This window comes from Phaenicophaeus curvirostris, chromosome 31, assembly GCF_032191515.1.
Source record: "Phaenicophaeus curvirostris isolate KB17595 chromosome 31, BPBGC_Pcur_1.0, whole genome shotgun sequence".
In the NCBI taxonomy this organism is placed as follows: Eukaryota; Metazoa; Chordata; class Aves; order Cuculiformes; family Cuculidae; genus Phaenicophaeus; species Phaenicophaeus curvirostris.
In genome coordinates, this window is record NC_091422.1 from 2,491,499 (window position 1) to 2,507,999 (window position 16,501).

A 16,501-nucleotide genomic window follows, 5' to 3' on the forward strand; every position below is an offset into this window, starting at 1 on the left:
AATGATAAACTATTAAAACTTTTAAAGTACAAGCTGATTGCAGTCCTAGAAAATAAGAAAATAAATGCAATGTTGGTGGGACACAATAGACAGCTAATTACCGTAGATGTAGCCATAAAGACACACAGAAACAGGACTGAGTATCAGTAGAGGAGACAACTCTGAAATGCACATTTTCCAAGTGTTCCGTACTGACACAATGCAACTGGGCTGGTTTTAAGGGTCCTTTTTCATATTGTGTGTTCATTCTTTTAACTCTTACCCGGCTTGTTTTGGTTTGGCTTGTTTTGTTTACATTTTAAAACCTGTAATACAGCGTCGTGAACTACAATATTTAAACATAATGTCTTGTTGTTCAAAGTCAGCTCCAGGTCAGCGAATAGTTCTTTTCTGGGAAAAACCCTGGGGCTGGAAAAAACACCAAGTTTTATGAATCCAGTTTTGGTAGCCTTTGGTAGCCTTTTTTTATCCTTTTTGTTATCTTAAGAGACACTTTATGTAGATTAGTGTGAAAATTCGATTTGAAGTTGTAAGTTTCCTTATAGTGAAGGTGGGAAGGAAATAAAAATGAGAGACCCCTCTCTATAAATATAAATCAATAAGTATTGACTTTATTAGTCTAGACATTCCGAACTTTGTTGTTACACGTGTTCTTTTTAACAAGACTGAATTACACCATGAAAGAAAGAAGCAAACCTTTAAGAATCCCCTACGGGATTAGAAAGTTACAGTCAAAAGAACAGCATTTTCTCCATCTTTACCCACAAAATTGTTGATACTAAACACCTCCATGCTTGTGTGGACACAGTGAATTAAACACTGCCAGACCGCGGCCTGTGGTTTTTCTTTTAGATCAAAATGAATTGAGTAAGTGGGCAAAATACGAGGTGTGTATTGTCCCTTGGTCGATATTGTCCCCTCCCGTGGTCTGACAGTGCAGGCAAAGACTTCAACTCCCCACTGAGCTTCTCGGCTGTGGTCCCTCCGGCTCCCAGTAGCTTTGCACGTATGTAGCTCAGTGCACTTGCCCTGATTATAGCAATCGGTAATTTATTGAGGTCACGCAAGCTTGGCCACTGTCTGTGCTCCATCGCCCCTACGGTCCCTCAGGCTCCTGGGGGGTTAAGTTAAGCAGCACTTTGCCGTCTCTTCCACCTGCTGCTACCGTGTTGTCTTTGAAATCTGCTAGTCCTTTAAATTAATTAATGCTGCTAGAAACTTACTCGCTGCCATCAAATCGTGGAAGTTCACTGTGTACTGCATGAAGAAGTCATTGTTTTTATTTCTTTGAAATCCACATTCTTAATTGATTAATGAAACATCTGGTTTCATTAAGTGCCCTTTGCTCTAACAGTGCTGGTTTGATGAACAGTTTTGCAAGCTTGCTGTCCAATACCTTCATGATTTTGTAAACTTCGATCATATCCCTTCTCAGCCTTCTCTTGTCCAAACTGAGTCTCTGCTTCTAAAACATAAACCCCTCAACAATTGCCCGTGTCTGTGATTTCTGCAGCTCTGCTCTGTTCTTCCACACTTGCACAGACAGCTCAAGAAATGGGCACTAAAAGTCAATAAGCAGAGGCAAAGAAATGCCCACCGTTTTGTTTTTAAACCTCATTCCTCTACAAACTCTCATATTTCAGGGCTAAATCATCTTTAGGACTAATTGTCAATTTTGTTTGTACACGTGTGAATTGATGTTTTCTCCTTCATACAAGGTCATGTATTTTTCTTCTTCAGAAATTTATCAGAAGTCACTATTGCGTTCCTTCTCCATTTTGTTTTTTAATTTTTTTTTTGCAAAGAAAGTAGCCTTTTAAATATCAGTTAGGCAAAAGGAAAATGTCTTATGGTCTACAGCACCTAGTTTTTCAGCAAAAACGAGTTCACTCTCAACTGACATAACATAATCCTCCCCTCCCTTTTGGGAGAGCTGTGGGCTTCTGAAGTTTTCTTCCTTACCTTTTTGTATCCTAAATATGGGCACAATATGTTATAAGCCTGAGTTTTCTGTCTTGTGTCTGCACAGGGGAAAGTCCCAAGATGACCTTGCAGGCAACTTGCAAGGGATGCACTAAGGATGCAGAATATTTATAAAACCTCTGAAGGAAAGAAGCGTGAGGAAAGAATCTTGATAACGCCAAGGTCAACTCAACATGAGTGTCTTACGGTGTATATAGCATCGCTATTAGTTTGAGACAGGAGCACTAAGAATTCCGTGAGGACGTAATTAAGAGATTTTGGAATATATATAGGAAGGTGCATAAAAATGTCAGGAGGCTATACAGGAATTATCCCTCAAACCATAAAAGCTTTTAAAATACATTCCCCTTTGGGATGATTTTATGCCATTAAAATCTCTGCAATCAAAGAAAATTGAAAAGTTTATTTGTAAGTAATTTCTCTTTACTGTCAGAATGAGAAACGGGAATTGAAGAAAATCCAGCCAGCCTTTCCCTCTCCTTCAGGGGAGGGTCTGATTTTATATTCTCACAGCAGATGCAGAGAAATTAGCACCGTTACTACCTCAGGAATAATTGTAGCACTGTCCTCGTGCCTACATATTTTGATCCCAGCAGTAGAGCAAGCACTTCCCTTTCAGTTCATCAAAAATAACACTTGCAAGGGTGTTTCTGACCTCAGTAGGAATGTGAGGGGGAGTCAAAACTCATGTTTTCAAGGAGAATTCAGGCAGGTTAATGACTGAGTAGCAGGCAAAGTTTTCTGCAGCTGTGGCAAAGTCTGTACTTGAATTAGCAGGGAAGAAATCTGAACTCAAGTAAAGAAATAGAAACAGAATCACCATTTTGAGGCATATGGCAAAACTGAGTACCTGGATTATCTGTTTATTTTAAACCTTATCCTTTCTCATCACTAACACTTCAGTTTCCCGATCTCCCTGCTGTAATTCCCACTCGAAATTTCATAATTCTTTAAAGTGGCCACTTACAGTGAAATCTTTATAATGCAATCGCTGTGAATTTGTCACAGGTAAGAGGAAAACCAGGATGTTATTCCACGTCTTTCATCTATTTGGCCATATAGACCTTCTCTTTGTGGTCATGACAGAGAAAATAGTAATCGTAACATGTGAATGTCAAATGGATCCTAAATGAGTTAAAAATGTGGGATCTAATAGTGATAATGTCTAGATTCATGTGTTAAATGTGTTCTCCAATTGTCTAATTTACTTTCCCAGGGGTGATTCAAGCTAGTTATCAGTTTAGTCCACGGAGATTCAATGCAATATTATTTCAATTACTAGACTAGACATGTGCCTACTTATATCTGTAATGTTAACAACAACTGGATAAGTGTCCCCAGTTAAAAATTGTTAGGGTTTTTTGCATCTACTGTCATATGATACGTCTTATCTCATTTTTACTTCATCAAACAATGTTTTCATTTGTGTCTGGATTCATCTTGAGAGATGCAGTATTAGAAAACTGTTGGAAGAGGATGTCTAAGGAACAGTGTTAGTCGTCGGCTGATTTGGGGTTTTGTCTTTTCTATTTTAAGGTGAAGAAAAATCACATTTTTAACATAGTTGTGATACTTTATTAATGACTACTAAAAATAGATTATTCCATTCCTCAATCCAAGTAAATTTTCTCTGTGTTTTTGCATAATATGTGTGACCAGGATGTTATTAAACAATAAATCTTACGATGAACAAATGCTTACTTATTTTGTACAGTGGTTTTACAGTTCTGATAAATAAAGTGTAATCAATCCATGAAAGATCTGTAGTTCTGGCCTAGGACAATGGTAGAAGCCAGGAAGCATTTTTTCAGATGCTCTTAGCACAGCTTAAAGTCATATTTCTGCCTACAGGTAGACATTAAATACGTGTTAGTGCTGGCACAAATCTTAAATACAATTGATTGTCTCTTCTGAGAGCTCATCCACGTGGCCTGATATAAGACAATCTTTCCTTAGTAATAAAGACAGAAAGCATTGTTCAATTAATGGCTAGCATCATGTATTATTTTTCAAAAGATTCTTTTATGGAAGGTAGTTATTTATATTTGTTTATGTTAATTAAACTAAATTTAGGCTTTTAGCTTAAAAAAAATCTCTGTGCATGCTGGCTTTATTAGTTTATTTTGCTAGTGTCAGCACTGGAAATGAATTAAGAGCTTAAGATACTGCAGTTGTGTCTTTTATACTAGTTATCTGCGGTCACTCTCACCTGTATGACATCAGGGTAAATTATCTTTTATTTCATATTAGAAGAAAGCTGTTCAGACTGATTCTTTGCTTTTCCATAAGCATTCCCATGATGCATGGTATATGCTTGGAATTATGAAACACACTTCATATTTGTTTATTTTTCCATGATAAAGTACAGGTGATTTATTTAATTTAAAGAAGAAGTTATCTTTTTTTTTTTAATTCATTTTGATTACAAAACAAAAACCCAAACCCAAACAAACAGAAAAACCCTTAGAGGACTGTTTCGGTACTTTATGGCTTTCAAGGTTTTGCAATAAGCAAAACTGAATTGTCAAGCCCTAGCCAATTCTTTGTGCTTGTCGTGTGCTGGTGAACAATCTAAAGAAACTCTTATTCATTCTGTGACTGGAGGTTAATAGTGTTGATTTTGTCTCTCATTGAAAGTTTTTAATAAAATAACATAAGTAAAGGAGATCATCTCCACACTTAGGCTGGAAATAGACTCAAACCTTTATTAAGACCTTTCTTTCTTTATTAAAACCTTTAGTAAGATAAAAAGTTGCTGTAGGTTTAGAGTCTGAAATAAGCAGTGACAGATTGACTTTAATACGTCTCCCTCAGCTCTGGTGTTAATATCTCCGGACACTAGAAAACAGAGCAGTTACTTACTTCAGTGGTGATTTCAGAGGTCATGCTTCTGTCAGCCTTTGTGAATAATCTTGATAAATAATTTGATTTTATGAAACCTCAGAAGGTGGGCTTGCTTATAAATACTAATTCCATTCAAAATGGCCTCACAAAACTGAAAAGGAAAAAAGCCTGGAAAACATCTTAACAGTGACAGAATATTTTATATTTCACTGAACTGCGTAACCAAGCCGTATGTACCTGACACAACGGAAACCGTGATGCTTTTGGAGAAACTATTGGCCGTACAGAGCCGACTTTGGAAGTGTTGTATAAGGATAAACTCATATTTTTCAGATATTTAGATAAGATGTCCAGTTCAATGCTATTATTTGTTTTCCACAAGGTGTATGATGGAAAAGACAGTTCTGCGCACTCTCTGGGAGCCTTCACCAAAAATGACTTGATGGGAGTTATGCTGAATAGCACCTCTAACTGTTTGTGGATAGAGTAGAATACCAACAGATCTGATACTGCCCAAGGATCTCAGCTCGCTCACACAAGTAAGTAGCTCACAAAAATGTTCTGATCGACTGTTAAGTGGGGAAACGTGTATTTCCAGCTGCAGTGATTTCTCATGGAATGGTAAAGATAATATCCTAGAACGTACTGAAGTTCAGAGTCTGAATTTTACTTGTCTACACGTGTGGATAAGTTTCAGTAATTAGAGAGCATTACTAAAAGAAAAATTGTAAGCTTTCAAATATAGAAAGCATTGTTATTTTGAGGATTTAGCAGTGGGGTTTGAATAAGAGTGCATTGTGACATCTGTGGGTTGAATATATTAGTGTTGTACTGTAGCAGTTGCAGAGCCAGGTATTATATTTAACGTTTAATTCCTGCCGACAAATTAAAAAATACAAAAGAACAAATGAGAATAAAAAGAATGCAGTGTGCCTGAGTGAACTCTCTGTATGTCTGCTTGTCAGGATCAAGGTGAAGTTTGCTGGAAGGAGAGCTGAGTAAAAAAGTTTTGACAAGGGGTGCACTTGTCCTACAGCTTGGATGTAATTAATTGAAGTACTTAAGCTGGCAAAACAATGAGTCTTTTGGAAAGGAAAACTATGGGGAGAGCTAGTTTGTTTCCAACACACAGAATGAAATTTTGTCCACCTTTCAAGGAATCTTCAAGTTCCCTTTGCCTTCAATTTGTCGTCTTTTATATCAGTTTCCGTGAACCTCTACTAAATCCTTCGGAGTAGAGCAGCACATCATAATGTGACATAGAAATGGAATCATGGCTGTTTCTAATATCTCTGCTGATTTCCCTTTGGATTGGAGCCAGCTGTGGAATAAGCGGAAATATTTTAATAATGTGGAATAAGCAGAAATAATAAGCAGTGTGCCCAGGTGGCCCAGAAGGCCAGTGGCATCTTGGCCTGTATCAGAAGCGGCGTGGCCAGCAGGTCCAGGGAGGTTCTTCTCCCTCTGGACTCGGCACTGGGGAGACCGCTCCTCGAATCGTGTGTTCAGTTCTGGGCCCCTCCCCCCAAGAAGGATGTTGAGGCTCTGGAGAGAGTCCAGAGAAAAGCAACAAAGCTGGTGAGGTGGCTGGAGAACAGGCCTGATGAGGAACGGCTGAGAGAGCTGGGGGTGTTTAGCCTGGAGAAGAGGAGGCTGAGGGGAGACCTCATTGCTCTCTACAACTACCTGAAAGGAGCTTGCGGAGAGGAGGGTGCTGGCCTCTTCTCCCAAGTGACGGGGGACAGGACAAGTGGGAATGGCCTCAAGCTCCACCAGGGGAGGGTCTGGCTGGACATTAGGAAAAAATTTTTCACAGAAAGGGTCACTGGGCACTGGCAGAGGCTGCCCATGGAGGGAGTTGAGTCACCTTCCCTGGAGGTGTTTAAGGGACGGGTGGAGCTGAAGGGACATGGGTTAGTGATTGATGGGAATGGTTGGACTGGATGATCCGGTGGGTCTCTTCCAACCTGGTTATTCTATCTAAGAATGATTTTTAATGCTATTATAAGCTTCCCAACAGCCATATCTCCACTGAATTGTACCAGTTTCCTTGTCTGCCCAACTATACATTCCTCAGAGAAGGAAAAACTATAAACAAAGAGGAAGGGATAACAGGAGACCCGTCTGCTCAGCACATACTGTAGCTGGCACAAGATGTTCACTTTCCTAGTGAGAAGACTGGCCGAAAAACAGAGGTGTCAGGGAGGTCCAGCCCAAAGCCAGCCTCCAGAACCTGCTTCTGTCTCACAAGAGCCAGCAGGGAAGTGTCCTCTTTCTGCCAGGGCTCCCTCAGGGGAGGGTTGGGCCCTGCAGCTGCAGGAAGCACCATCCCAGGGACAATGCCAGAGTGGCCAAGGGGGATGTCTCTCCTACATGGGTGCCAGGATCCCTTTTATCCCTTCCCACAAGGGAAGCTCAAGCCCTGCCACGACCTTTGAAGGCAATTTTTGAGTCCAGCATTTTCCAAGGAGCAGAGAGCAGACATCCCCCAAGAGGTGGAGGGGGAAAGCGGAGGGTGGCCGCTGCCTTCTCCCAAGGGATGAGCTCTGTGGGGCACGCCATCTCCCACAGGCAGAAGTTACCCATGTCCAGCTGGTCGTCAAAGCACGTGCCCCTTTTCTTTTATGTAGAATTGCTCCTGGAGCAGAACGAAGGTGCCGAGTCCTGCGACCTGGACCCCTTGCCCAGGAAAAAGACAAACCGGCCGCTGGGGAATACACTGGTTGTTACTGGTGCTTATTATTGTTAGGGTCCAGACTCTTAAGAACGAGACGGCACGGCAAGCTGGTACAAAAATAAAGTACAGTATTTATTCTCTTGCGCAAGAGGTTAAAAAACCAGACTGGCCGCCAGGGACGCTCTTCAAGGGGAGCGACCCCGGCTGTGCCTGTGGAGTTACATTTATAGTAAAAGTAGGCACATACAAAATAGTTAGTTGCAATCTTCTTGGCTGGTCTAGGGGTACATTCGGTGTAGTCGTGTTACATTCTGATGGACTCCAGCAATCTCTTATTGTCTGTGTATTCTTGCCCCAGGGGGTGTGTGCAGCACCCTCCCATCCAAGCATCATCTCGGGGCGGAGATGTGCCAGCAGCTGCCAGCCCGGCCGCCCCCTGCCAGAATGGCTTTCACATTCCTGCCTTTTCTTTGCTTAAGGACCCTCACAATTATTTCTCCCGGGCTGCAGGGAATGCCAGAGCCTGTCCCTGAGAAGTGGCAGCAGCAGGCAGAGCGGCTGGGAGAGAGATGGCAACAGGGTGAGAGGCTGGTGGCAGAGCAGCCTGAGGAAGGAGATAAAGCCTGGAGACACGGGTGTCCTGTCTGCCACAAATGGGATTCTAGATTGTCACAGTCTCGTTGTTGCTTTTTCCAGGTGACTGAGTCATGGCCGGATTCCCCAGCTTCGAGACGTGAGTGAAGCCTCTTATCACAAGGTGGCCTTTTCCTGCCCTTCTCTTTGCTTTTTGATGTGACGTTTGCAGAAGGTGCCTGCTTGTGACAGGCTTGGCTCCAGCTCCTGCAGACCCCTTGGTGACTGGGCTCTGTGGTCCTTTCAGGCTGCGGGGGGCAGTGGTTTCCTTCTGCTAGGGGACGAAGAAAGCCTATTTTGCCAGTGGGACATTGCGGTCCTGATGTGCACTGGGCTGATAGAAATAACCTTCGCTGAAGGCGGTGGATCTTGCTGGAGTCAGCTCCCATCCCAGTTACCGTGGGTAAAGCGCAGTGCTGGGGGAAGACCAGGGCAGAGCACAAGGGCATGAGGACCCTGCCAGTTTCCATCCTCTTGCTGAACGTGTGAAATGTCTGGAGTCAGGACTCCCTCAGGGGGAGTAGCCCTGGCCTCTGGAGGGGATTGCTGCAGGGACAACTGCCTGAGGAGCAAAGACCTTTATTTAGGCTTAATGGCTCCTTTACATATGTTAACTGGTGAGAACAGGCGATGTATTCTTTACAGTGAGTGGGTTTTGCTACTTGTTCCCCCCCTAGGTCAGGAATATTATTGGCTGAGATGAACTGTTGCTGCGCCGTGGTGTTTCTTCTTGTTACTTTGCTTGTCCTTCTCCCAGCCAAAGTCTTTTCAAGGACAGCCTCCATTTGCCTGTGTCCTTCAGCCTGCAAAAACCTTCACAGCCTCTGAAGGCTGTAGGCCCTGTGATAATTGTTTAAGATTTAACAAAACGAATTGCATGAGTGTTTTGGGTTGGAACAAGGTGTGGGAGCCTTAGAAGGGTGTTCTGGTTGCAGCCTGCGGGATGCTGCCAGCTCTATGGGGGAATCGCCCTGGGCAGAGCGGAGTGGATGTGCTTTATCCCGATCACTGGTTTCTCAGATATCTGTTTAAATCTGCTTTTCTCACATGACTGCTGGGTGTCCAACCGTGTCGATGACTGAGGTGGGCTCTGGAGCAGAAAATTGCCAGCGAAAGACCTGTAACAATTGGTTAAGGATTGCCCTGGGCTGCCCAGGAGCTGGGGAACACATCAGACAAGCATACAAGTAACTAGCAACATGCTGCAGCCACTGGCATCCTTACAGCGGCTGATTTAAGGCTTTCAGAGGAAAAATCCAAGTCTTAAATTTACAGACATAATGAGAGGCTGCGAGGTAACGTTTACAGGTCAGGAATGAGACCAGCGATTCCAGCAGAGGCTTCCACAAAAGCGTAAGCTCACTCCTTAAAGCCCGGGTGTTTCACCCCTAGCAGGGGCAGTACAGGTGGCACCAGGCTGCCGTGTATTTGGCAGCGAGGCTGTGTGTGTGTGGGGGGAAGGTGGCGGAGCCCAGGTACCCAAGGCCCTGACTGGAGGGGCCTGTGTGAAACGATTAAGTAGCCAATGTCACACGACTCACACCAAGGCAAAGATTCCTGCTTCATTATCTAAAAGAAACGTGGAAACTTGCAGTTGAGTCCCAGGGACAAGTTCGGACAAGGTCCAAAAGCCTTCTCATAATTCACAAGGTGAATGCAGCGCCCAAGCGGTTACTTACAACAGAGTTTCACAGATATTGTACCCGCTCCTAACCGCCACATTTGATGGCCTTCTCTCTCATGCCGATGACCTGTGATTACAAGGGGACTGTCAGACAAAGCCCATGAGAAAGGGCTATGTGAGCACTCTGGAAAACTCTGAAAAAAAAGCACCGAGGAAAGCTTCCGGTGAGAAATGAGAGAAGTACAAGACAGAGCAACTTTCTAATGATACAGAGAGAAACCTTAAAGACAATGTGTCCTTTCCAGTGATTAATTCTTTTGCAAGGCTAGCTTTATTCAGGTGCAAAAGGTGGGTTGTGCACATGAAAATATCCCTGCCCATTTTGATCTGAAAACTCCTCAACAGCTTGTCTCATATGATATAGTGTTAGAATCATAGAATACACCCCAGGAACACATGGACACCCACCCGCAGGACAGCCCACCCATGAAGCACACCCCCCTCCACCAGGTGTGGATTCCCACCCCCGGGACAGCTCTCCCCCAGCAGACACTGATGCCCACCTAGAGGCCACAACCCCCCAACAGACACAGACACCCATCCATGGTGTAGGAAACCAAGGGACATGCAGATGCCACACAAGGGCACAAACACACACTCATGCTTTCATTTCAACTTGATTGATGGTCATGGCATTGCAGTGTCTGTAATTCTCCAGGACACTGCTTCCACAGACACCCAGTGCTGGGGTCAGCGGCGACGGGTGCGTGTCCTCGGCCGGCGCCGGTTCACTCCAGCCTTGGATCTGGGTGCCCCAGTCGGCCGGCGCCTCCTCGCATTCTGGCGCTGTTCAGGATGACCCTGGAGGCGCCTTGGGCTGCGCTTCTATTTTGCCTGATTCCGGGCATTTGTTTGCTTCCACAACTTCCTCTTGACGCTCAAAGACAAGTACAAAAGACAGAGTTCCCTGCAGTACAGGAACCTAAGGAAAATGGGGCACATTCAACCCTCGTGTCATATGCAGTATCTGTTCTTGCCTTCTTTGCTGGTGGCTCGTCAGGGTCCGGCGGAGCGGACCCCAGACACACTCCAGCAAGGAAGACATTCTGCAGGAAAATGTAACAAAGACTGCTCTTTATGCAAATTCAAACAAAGACAATTAGATCTTTTAGTTCTGCATTAATTCGTTACCCGTCAAACACAAAAGATACTGCCACTCCGTCTTCCGCATTGTGACAACAGCAGTTTCAAAATTTCTTACTCTTAAATAAAGCTTAACTTACTGTTCATCGAAATAAAAGCAGTGTTCGGGATTTTCTTTTTAAATCTTAAATATTTATATTTTTTTTTCCAGAAAAAAATAAGTGTTTCACAGAATAAGTTGTGGGTTGCCCATGTTGCTCAAACTGATACTAATTAGTATTTCAGCAGAGATGGAGAACACCGATGATAACAATTCCCTGGCAACAGATCGCATAATTAATTCACGTGACAAGTACCATTTCTAAATGCGTGCACAATCGGTTCTATAAAAAATGGACAGAGGTTATTGCAGAACTATACTAATGGCTTTTAGTAGGCATTTCCTCTTTCTTTTTTCCACTTTACAGTCCATAGTTAATTACCCACATTCAATTACTTACAATTAAGTTTCCAATTACTCTAGACTCTCCTAAATGCTCCACATTCTAGAGGAAACATATTTTGTTAAAGCACAATGCTCCGTAATAGTCGTGCAAGAATAAACAATACAAGCAGGTATGCCAAAGTTTGCAACCCAAGTGTTCTCCAGCAGTAAATCAACCTGCTCGTCTCACAGAGACTGTGAGCACAGGCTGCTGAAAGGAAGAACGGCAAAGCCGTGAGCAGTGTCGGATCAATCTAAGACCAAATAGCTTAAGTTTCCACACAGTGTAAATCAAGATGAAGGGCTTTGAGATGCAAGTGGGTTTCACTTCAGGGAAGAATGATAGGCACACAGCTAATACTAGGAAAAAAAAACCAAAACCAAACACAAAAAAACCCTGCATGAAAACAAACAAAATAACCCCAAACAATAAAAACCCACCAACCCCCATAAAACTACATAACTGAATCCAATTCACAGAAATATGTTTTGGAGGAGTAGTAAGGGTACTACTGTAAAAGAAAGGGATTGACAAAGACATTAATTGCCACATTGAAAGAATCTCCCCTCACATCATAAATTCACATTCTGGACTGCAAGGTCCAGAAGAACAGAATTGGAGTTTGCACTTGGATAATGTTATCACGTTACCTCATTCAGACTTGCAGGTGTTAAGACTAGAAAAATTTTGGAGCCTTGTGACAAGAATTACAAAACAGAAGTAAGCAGAGCATCTCTAGGTGGGTATGGGAAGAAAGAAACGTCTCCATCCCATCTGGAGGCAGATTCTGCCAGGCATCATTCCAAATGACTGCACGTGCAGGGGAGTGAAAATAAAATATTGTCAGATTAAGATCTGTGCTTCGGGCCAGACCGAGATACAGAGATCTGATGGAAAGGTGGCAGAATCCCATGACGCTATTGAACTCTTTTGGTTTTTCTCAAACTAGCACCTTAAACATATGTGGTTGCTGGACAGCAGGACACGGCATTCAACTTCTTCTCTACAACCCTACCTCCCAAATCAGAGCCAAAAAGCCTAGAACCAGGGCAATAAAGCGTTACAACACAAAAAGCAATTTTCTACTCATTTTGTTTTTTAATTCAGTTTTGTCCTTTTCCAGCTAAGTTAGATTCCTTGGAGCAAAACCAGTAACGCTCTAAGGATAATCAGAAGAGAGTCCTGTAGTCCTGGCCATAGAGCTGTGTCAGTACACGAACAGGAGCCCAAGCGCTGCAAGTCCCCCAGCAGGCAGAGTGCTAACCCACGGTCCTAGGGTGGGAACAAGCGTGTGTCGGGGTAGGGGCAGAGTTCAGGGCTAGTTTGTTTTCTTGTCAATATCTACACGGCTAAAATAACAGAAAAAACAACCCCAAGCACAAACAAACAAACAAACTAACAAAAAACCAAACAAAAGCCCACAAAAAGAATACCTGGAAACAGAACATCTGTTCCAGATTGAAATGTTCAAACCTGCGGTCATGTCCTAAAGTTATCGACAGGCCAGCCGTACAACACAGGTAGATCTTTACTGCCTTTTTGGCAGATGCTGCACTTACGTTCTTCTTAATTTGCACTTGTTACATAGTTCTGACAGCTAAATGCCATTGAAATCTTAAGAGACGTGCACCTTTACATTCTTTTCGCAAGCTTCAGCACAAGGCATAAACCCACCCTCTGCACATGTCCAAACAGCTGGGAACATCCACCCTGAGGAAGACTTTGCTAGCATAGATCCATGTTTAGTTTGAACGATCACAACCTCGAACATAGTTCAAGCATGCTCAAGCTCAGGAATGTCTGTGTGGCAGAAAAGATAAGCCAAGACAAACATCCCTTTTTGCGTCATATTTTAAGGCACATCTGATTATAAAAAAGCATACATTATTTAAGAAAAGGGAAAAAATACATGTGTATGCATACCTGCTGTCAAATACACAAACACAAGTAGAAATACATGCTATGAGATATTTAGATCCAAATCACCCCTTTCCACTCACACTTTTTAAGCAATCGTGTTTTTCCCTCAGTTTGTACCCAATGCAACAGAATCAGAAGTAAAATGTCATGATTGCCGTAACGTGGGTTTTGAAATACTGGAGCCAGCTCCTAACCTTTCTCTGAGGAAATCCTTCCAGCGTCCTGGAGGTCCCAACTGGAAGCTGTGGATACTTTTGAAGAGGACAGGATGCCAGGCAATGGATAAAACACTGACATCTGTTCATCTAATTAATCCAACCCCCCTGACAGTAATCCAGATGGGCAGAACACAGAGTGATTTTGGGGGACAGGAGAATAAGAACCCTAGTACTCCTGAACCACAGATTTCAAACGGCTTTTAGCTTTGCTGCTTTTATACGAGTAAGCTGTTTCCATATGAACCAGCTCGTTAGCAGGTCCCAGCTGCTCCATTAACCAGTACGGGGAGATTTGGTATCACCCTAAGAAAACAATAAACTGCTACAGAAAGAGCTTTCTGGACCAACGGAGCAGCCTCACTGGCCTCTTCCAGAAGGAAACCTACCTCTCAGACTTCTCCGCAGGAAGCTTTAAAGCATTACAAAGTTCACAGCAGAGTTGAATATGTACATAAATACACATTCAGATGTATTCACTAAAGCAAGAAGAACTAAAAATAAGCTTACTACACAGTTGAGGCTGCAGTGGTCAGGCTCTGTTCTAAAAAGCAAAAAACCAGTTCCATCTGCAATGCCTTTGATAGTTCACTAATTAATGATCAAAATGCATGTGCTTCAGCATCATTTTATGCTTTTATATGGATATCTTATTCCATTATAATTATCACAGACCATAGAAGTCTATCAGGGCCAATCATTTCTTAATGCAATTAAATTCCCAGGGGAACAATATGAAGTAGTTTATATTGGGGAAATCTAGGAGAGCTTATAACCAAATGGGAGCCTACTAGTCTACTGCAATTATTCCAAACTAGAAAAGTAAAACGAACTGCATGAATTTTTAACAGATTTTCTGGAATACTTGAATTAAAACAATCAGTAGGTGTCAGAAGTTGCAATATGAGCTCATCTTCAGACTCCTCCTACATCCTCTAGCACTCACCTCTTCGGGGAAAGGATTATGCAGCCGCCTTCTCCTCCTGGATGAAATCCCCCACTCTCAAAAGAGCTCTCTGGGCTATTCGTCTGCTTCCCAGTCCTGTTAACACAACACCTTTAACTCTTGCTCTTTCACAACGCCATGACAATTCCTATTAAAACGAGCCTTGAAAACCACTCCTCTACAACGCAAATAATTATTAGTTCTTTCACCCAAAGGTATTAACATGAAGATTGGAGCAGAGAAACAATAAGAAGTCTCTAGGGATGGATTCTATCTACATACATCTTACCCTGTTCTTTTAGTCATTTTTAGAACACCTCCATCCTGGAGCTGGTAAAACAAATTATTCTCTTTCCCATTCTTTCACTCCCTCTCTGCTGACATCCTGACGGTGATGCTTTTCTTCCTCTGCCCACACAAGAACCTTTCAGGCTTTAGTATGCTCTTTACCCCAAGACCTGCTTAAGAAAAGCAATACATAGCACGCTGATGGGGGCCAGAACGTGATTTATTTCCCATTTCATGGTTTTCCCCGAGGACCCAAGTAATCACTGTGAGAACATCTCGTCGCTGCCACTGTTTTAGTTCCATTTGCTCCCCCTCGTAAGAGCCATGTTTGATTTAACATCTTGCATTTATCCAAGATAATACTGAGGTGTTCTAAAAAATGTTGAATTTTGAGAAATAAATCTTCAGCACATCAATCTACATTGGGCAGCAGTTTGCACAGCTCTTTCCAAACAACACACAGTTCCACTATTCCTTACATCATTTGCTTGTCTAAGCATTTTGTAGTTCCATTGAATAAAGCCCAGTACCTGTTATGACGTACAAGGCTAACTTCATAAAGGAACTTCAAAGACAACTTAGTCCTAAAGAAGATATCTTACCTCTTCTTAACAAACACAGACCTAAGAAAATTGTCTGTAGAAGAAGAAAAGGCAGATTAAGAAAACACCAGCCAGCATTAGCTGAAGTGAATAGCCTCTTTCTCCAGGCACCTACGCCAAGTGCAGAAAGCAGCACACCTCTGCTGGGATATTTTCACCAGGGAAGATTTTATAGCAGGAGTTCAGGAGAGCAGGGGCAGACAGTGGGCACTTGGAGCCAGGAGAGCTTCGCTGCTGTCAGCTGCCAAGCGGGAACAGAGTAGGAGAATCACCAGAGAGGTGGAGCAGAAAAAGGTTGGCTTCAATAGAACTCAGCCTTCTCTGATTGTTCCTATGAATTACAGAAGAGAAATATCATAACAGTAAATCATGACTGGCAGTGAACTATTTTCCTAAGTACACTGAAGAGCACAGAATATAAGAATTTCTTCTTGCATCAATATTCCACGGCAATAGCTTTTCTCCCGAGGCTTAGAGAAATCCTTCCTCCTCTAATCCTGTTTTCCAGTGACAACTTAACAACCGAAATGGCAACAATTACCCCTTTCTAGTGCTAATTCACAAATTGCCAAGATTTCGTGAGTGGCCCCCCCCCCGCCCCACAGACCCCCCCTGCCCCATAGATCCCCAGCCCCACGGATGCCCCCTAAGTGACCGCCCCCCCCCTTCTTAGACCTTCAGCCTCCTTCTCGCCTTCGTCTTCGCCTTCGATGCCTTCGTCACCTGCCGAGCCAAGATGGCACCCGCCGGGGGGCAGGGTGGGTGTGGGGGGGGATCTATGGGGCAGGGAGGGGTCTACGGGGCAGGGAGGGGTCTATGGGGCAGAGGGAGGGATCTATGGGGCAGAGGGAGGGATCTATGGGGCACAGAGAGGGATCTATGGGGCACACCACCCCCTTTCTCCCCCCAGATGCCGACTCCTCCTGAGGTGACGGCCCTGCCCCACGGCGCTGCCCCATAACCAGCCACCCCCCACCCCCCCGCCCAGCCCCATAAGTGTGGGGCGAGCGTCAAGATCTCAAAGCTTCTCCGCGGTTGTGGTCTGTGTGGGGATCTATGGGGCTGGGGAGGGATCTATGGGGCAGAGGGAGGGATCTATGGGGCAGAGAGGGGGGATCTATGGGGCAGGGGGCTCGCAGGC

General features: G+C 43.6%; 1 protein-coding gene across 1 annotated transcript in view; it reads left to right on the forward strand.

The window, feature by feature from the left end:
• Positions 1-16,287, forward strand: part of LOC138732424 (AT-rich interactive domain-containing protein 1A-like) — a 43,454-nt gene extending 27,167 nt beyond the window's left edge. The window contains exons 16-17 of the mRNA XM_069879036.1: positions 16,034-16,118; positions 16,271-16,287. Coding sequence (XP_069735137.1) covers positions 16,034-16,118; positions 16,271-16,287 — 102 coding nt within the window. The remainder of the gene's footprint in view (positions 1-16,033; positions 16,119-16,270) is intronic.
• The last annotated feature ends 214 nt before the right edge of the window (positions 16,288-16,501 follow it).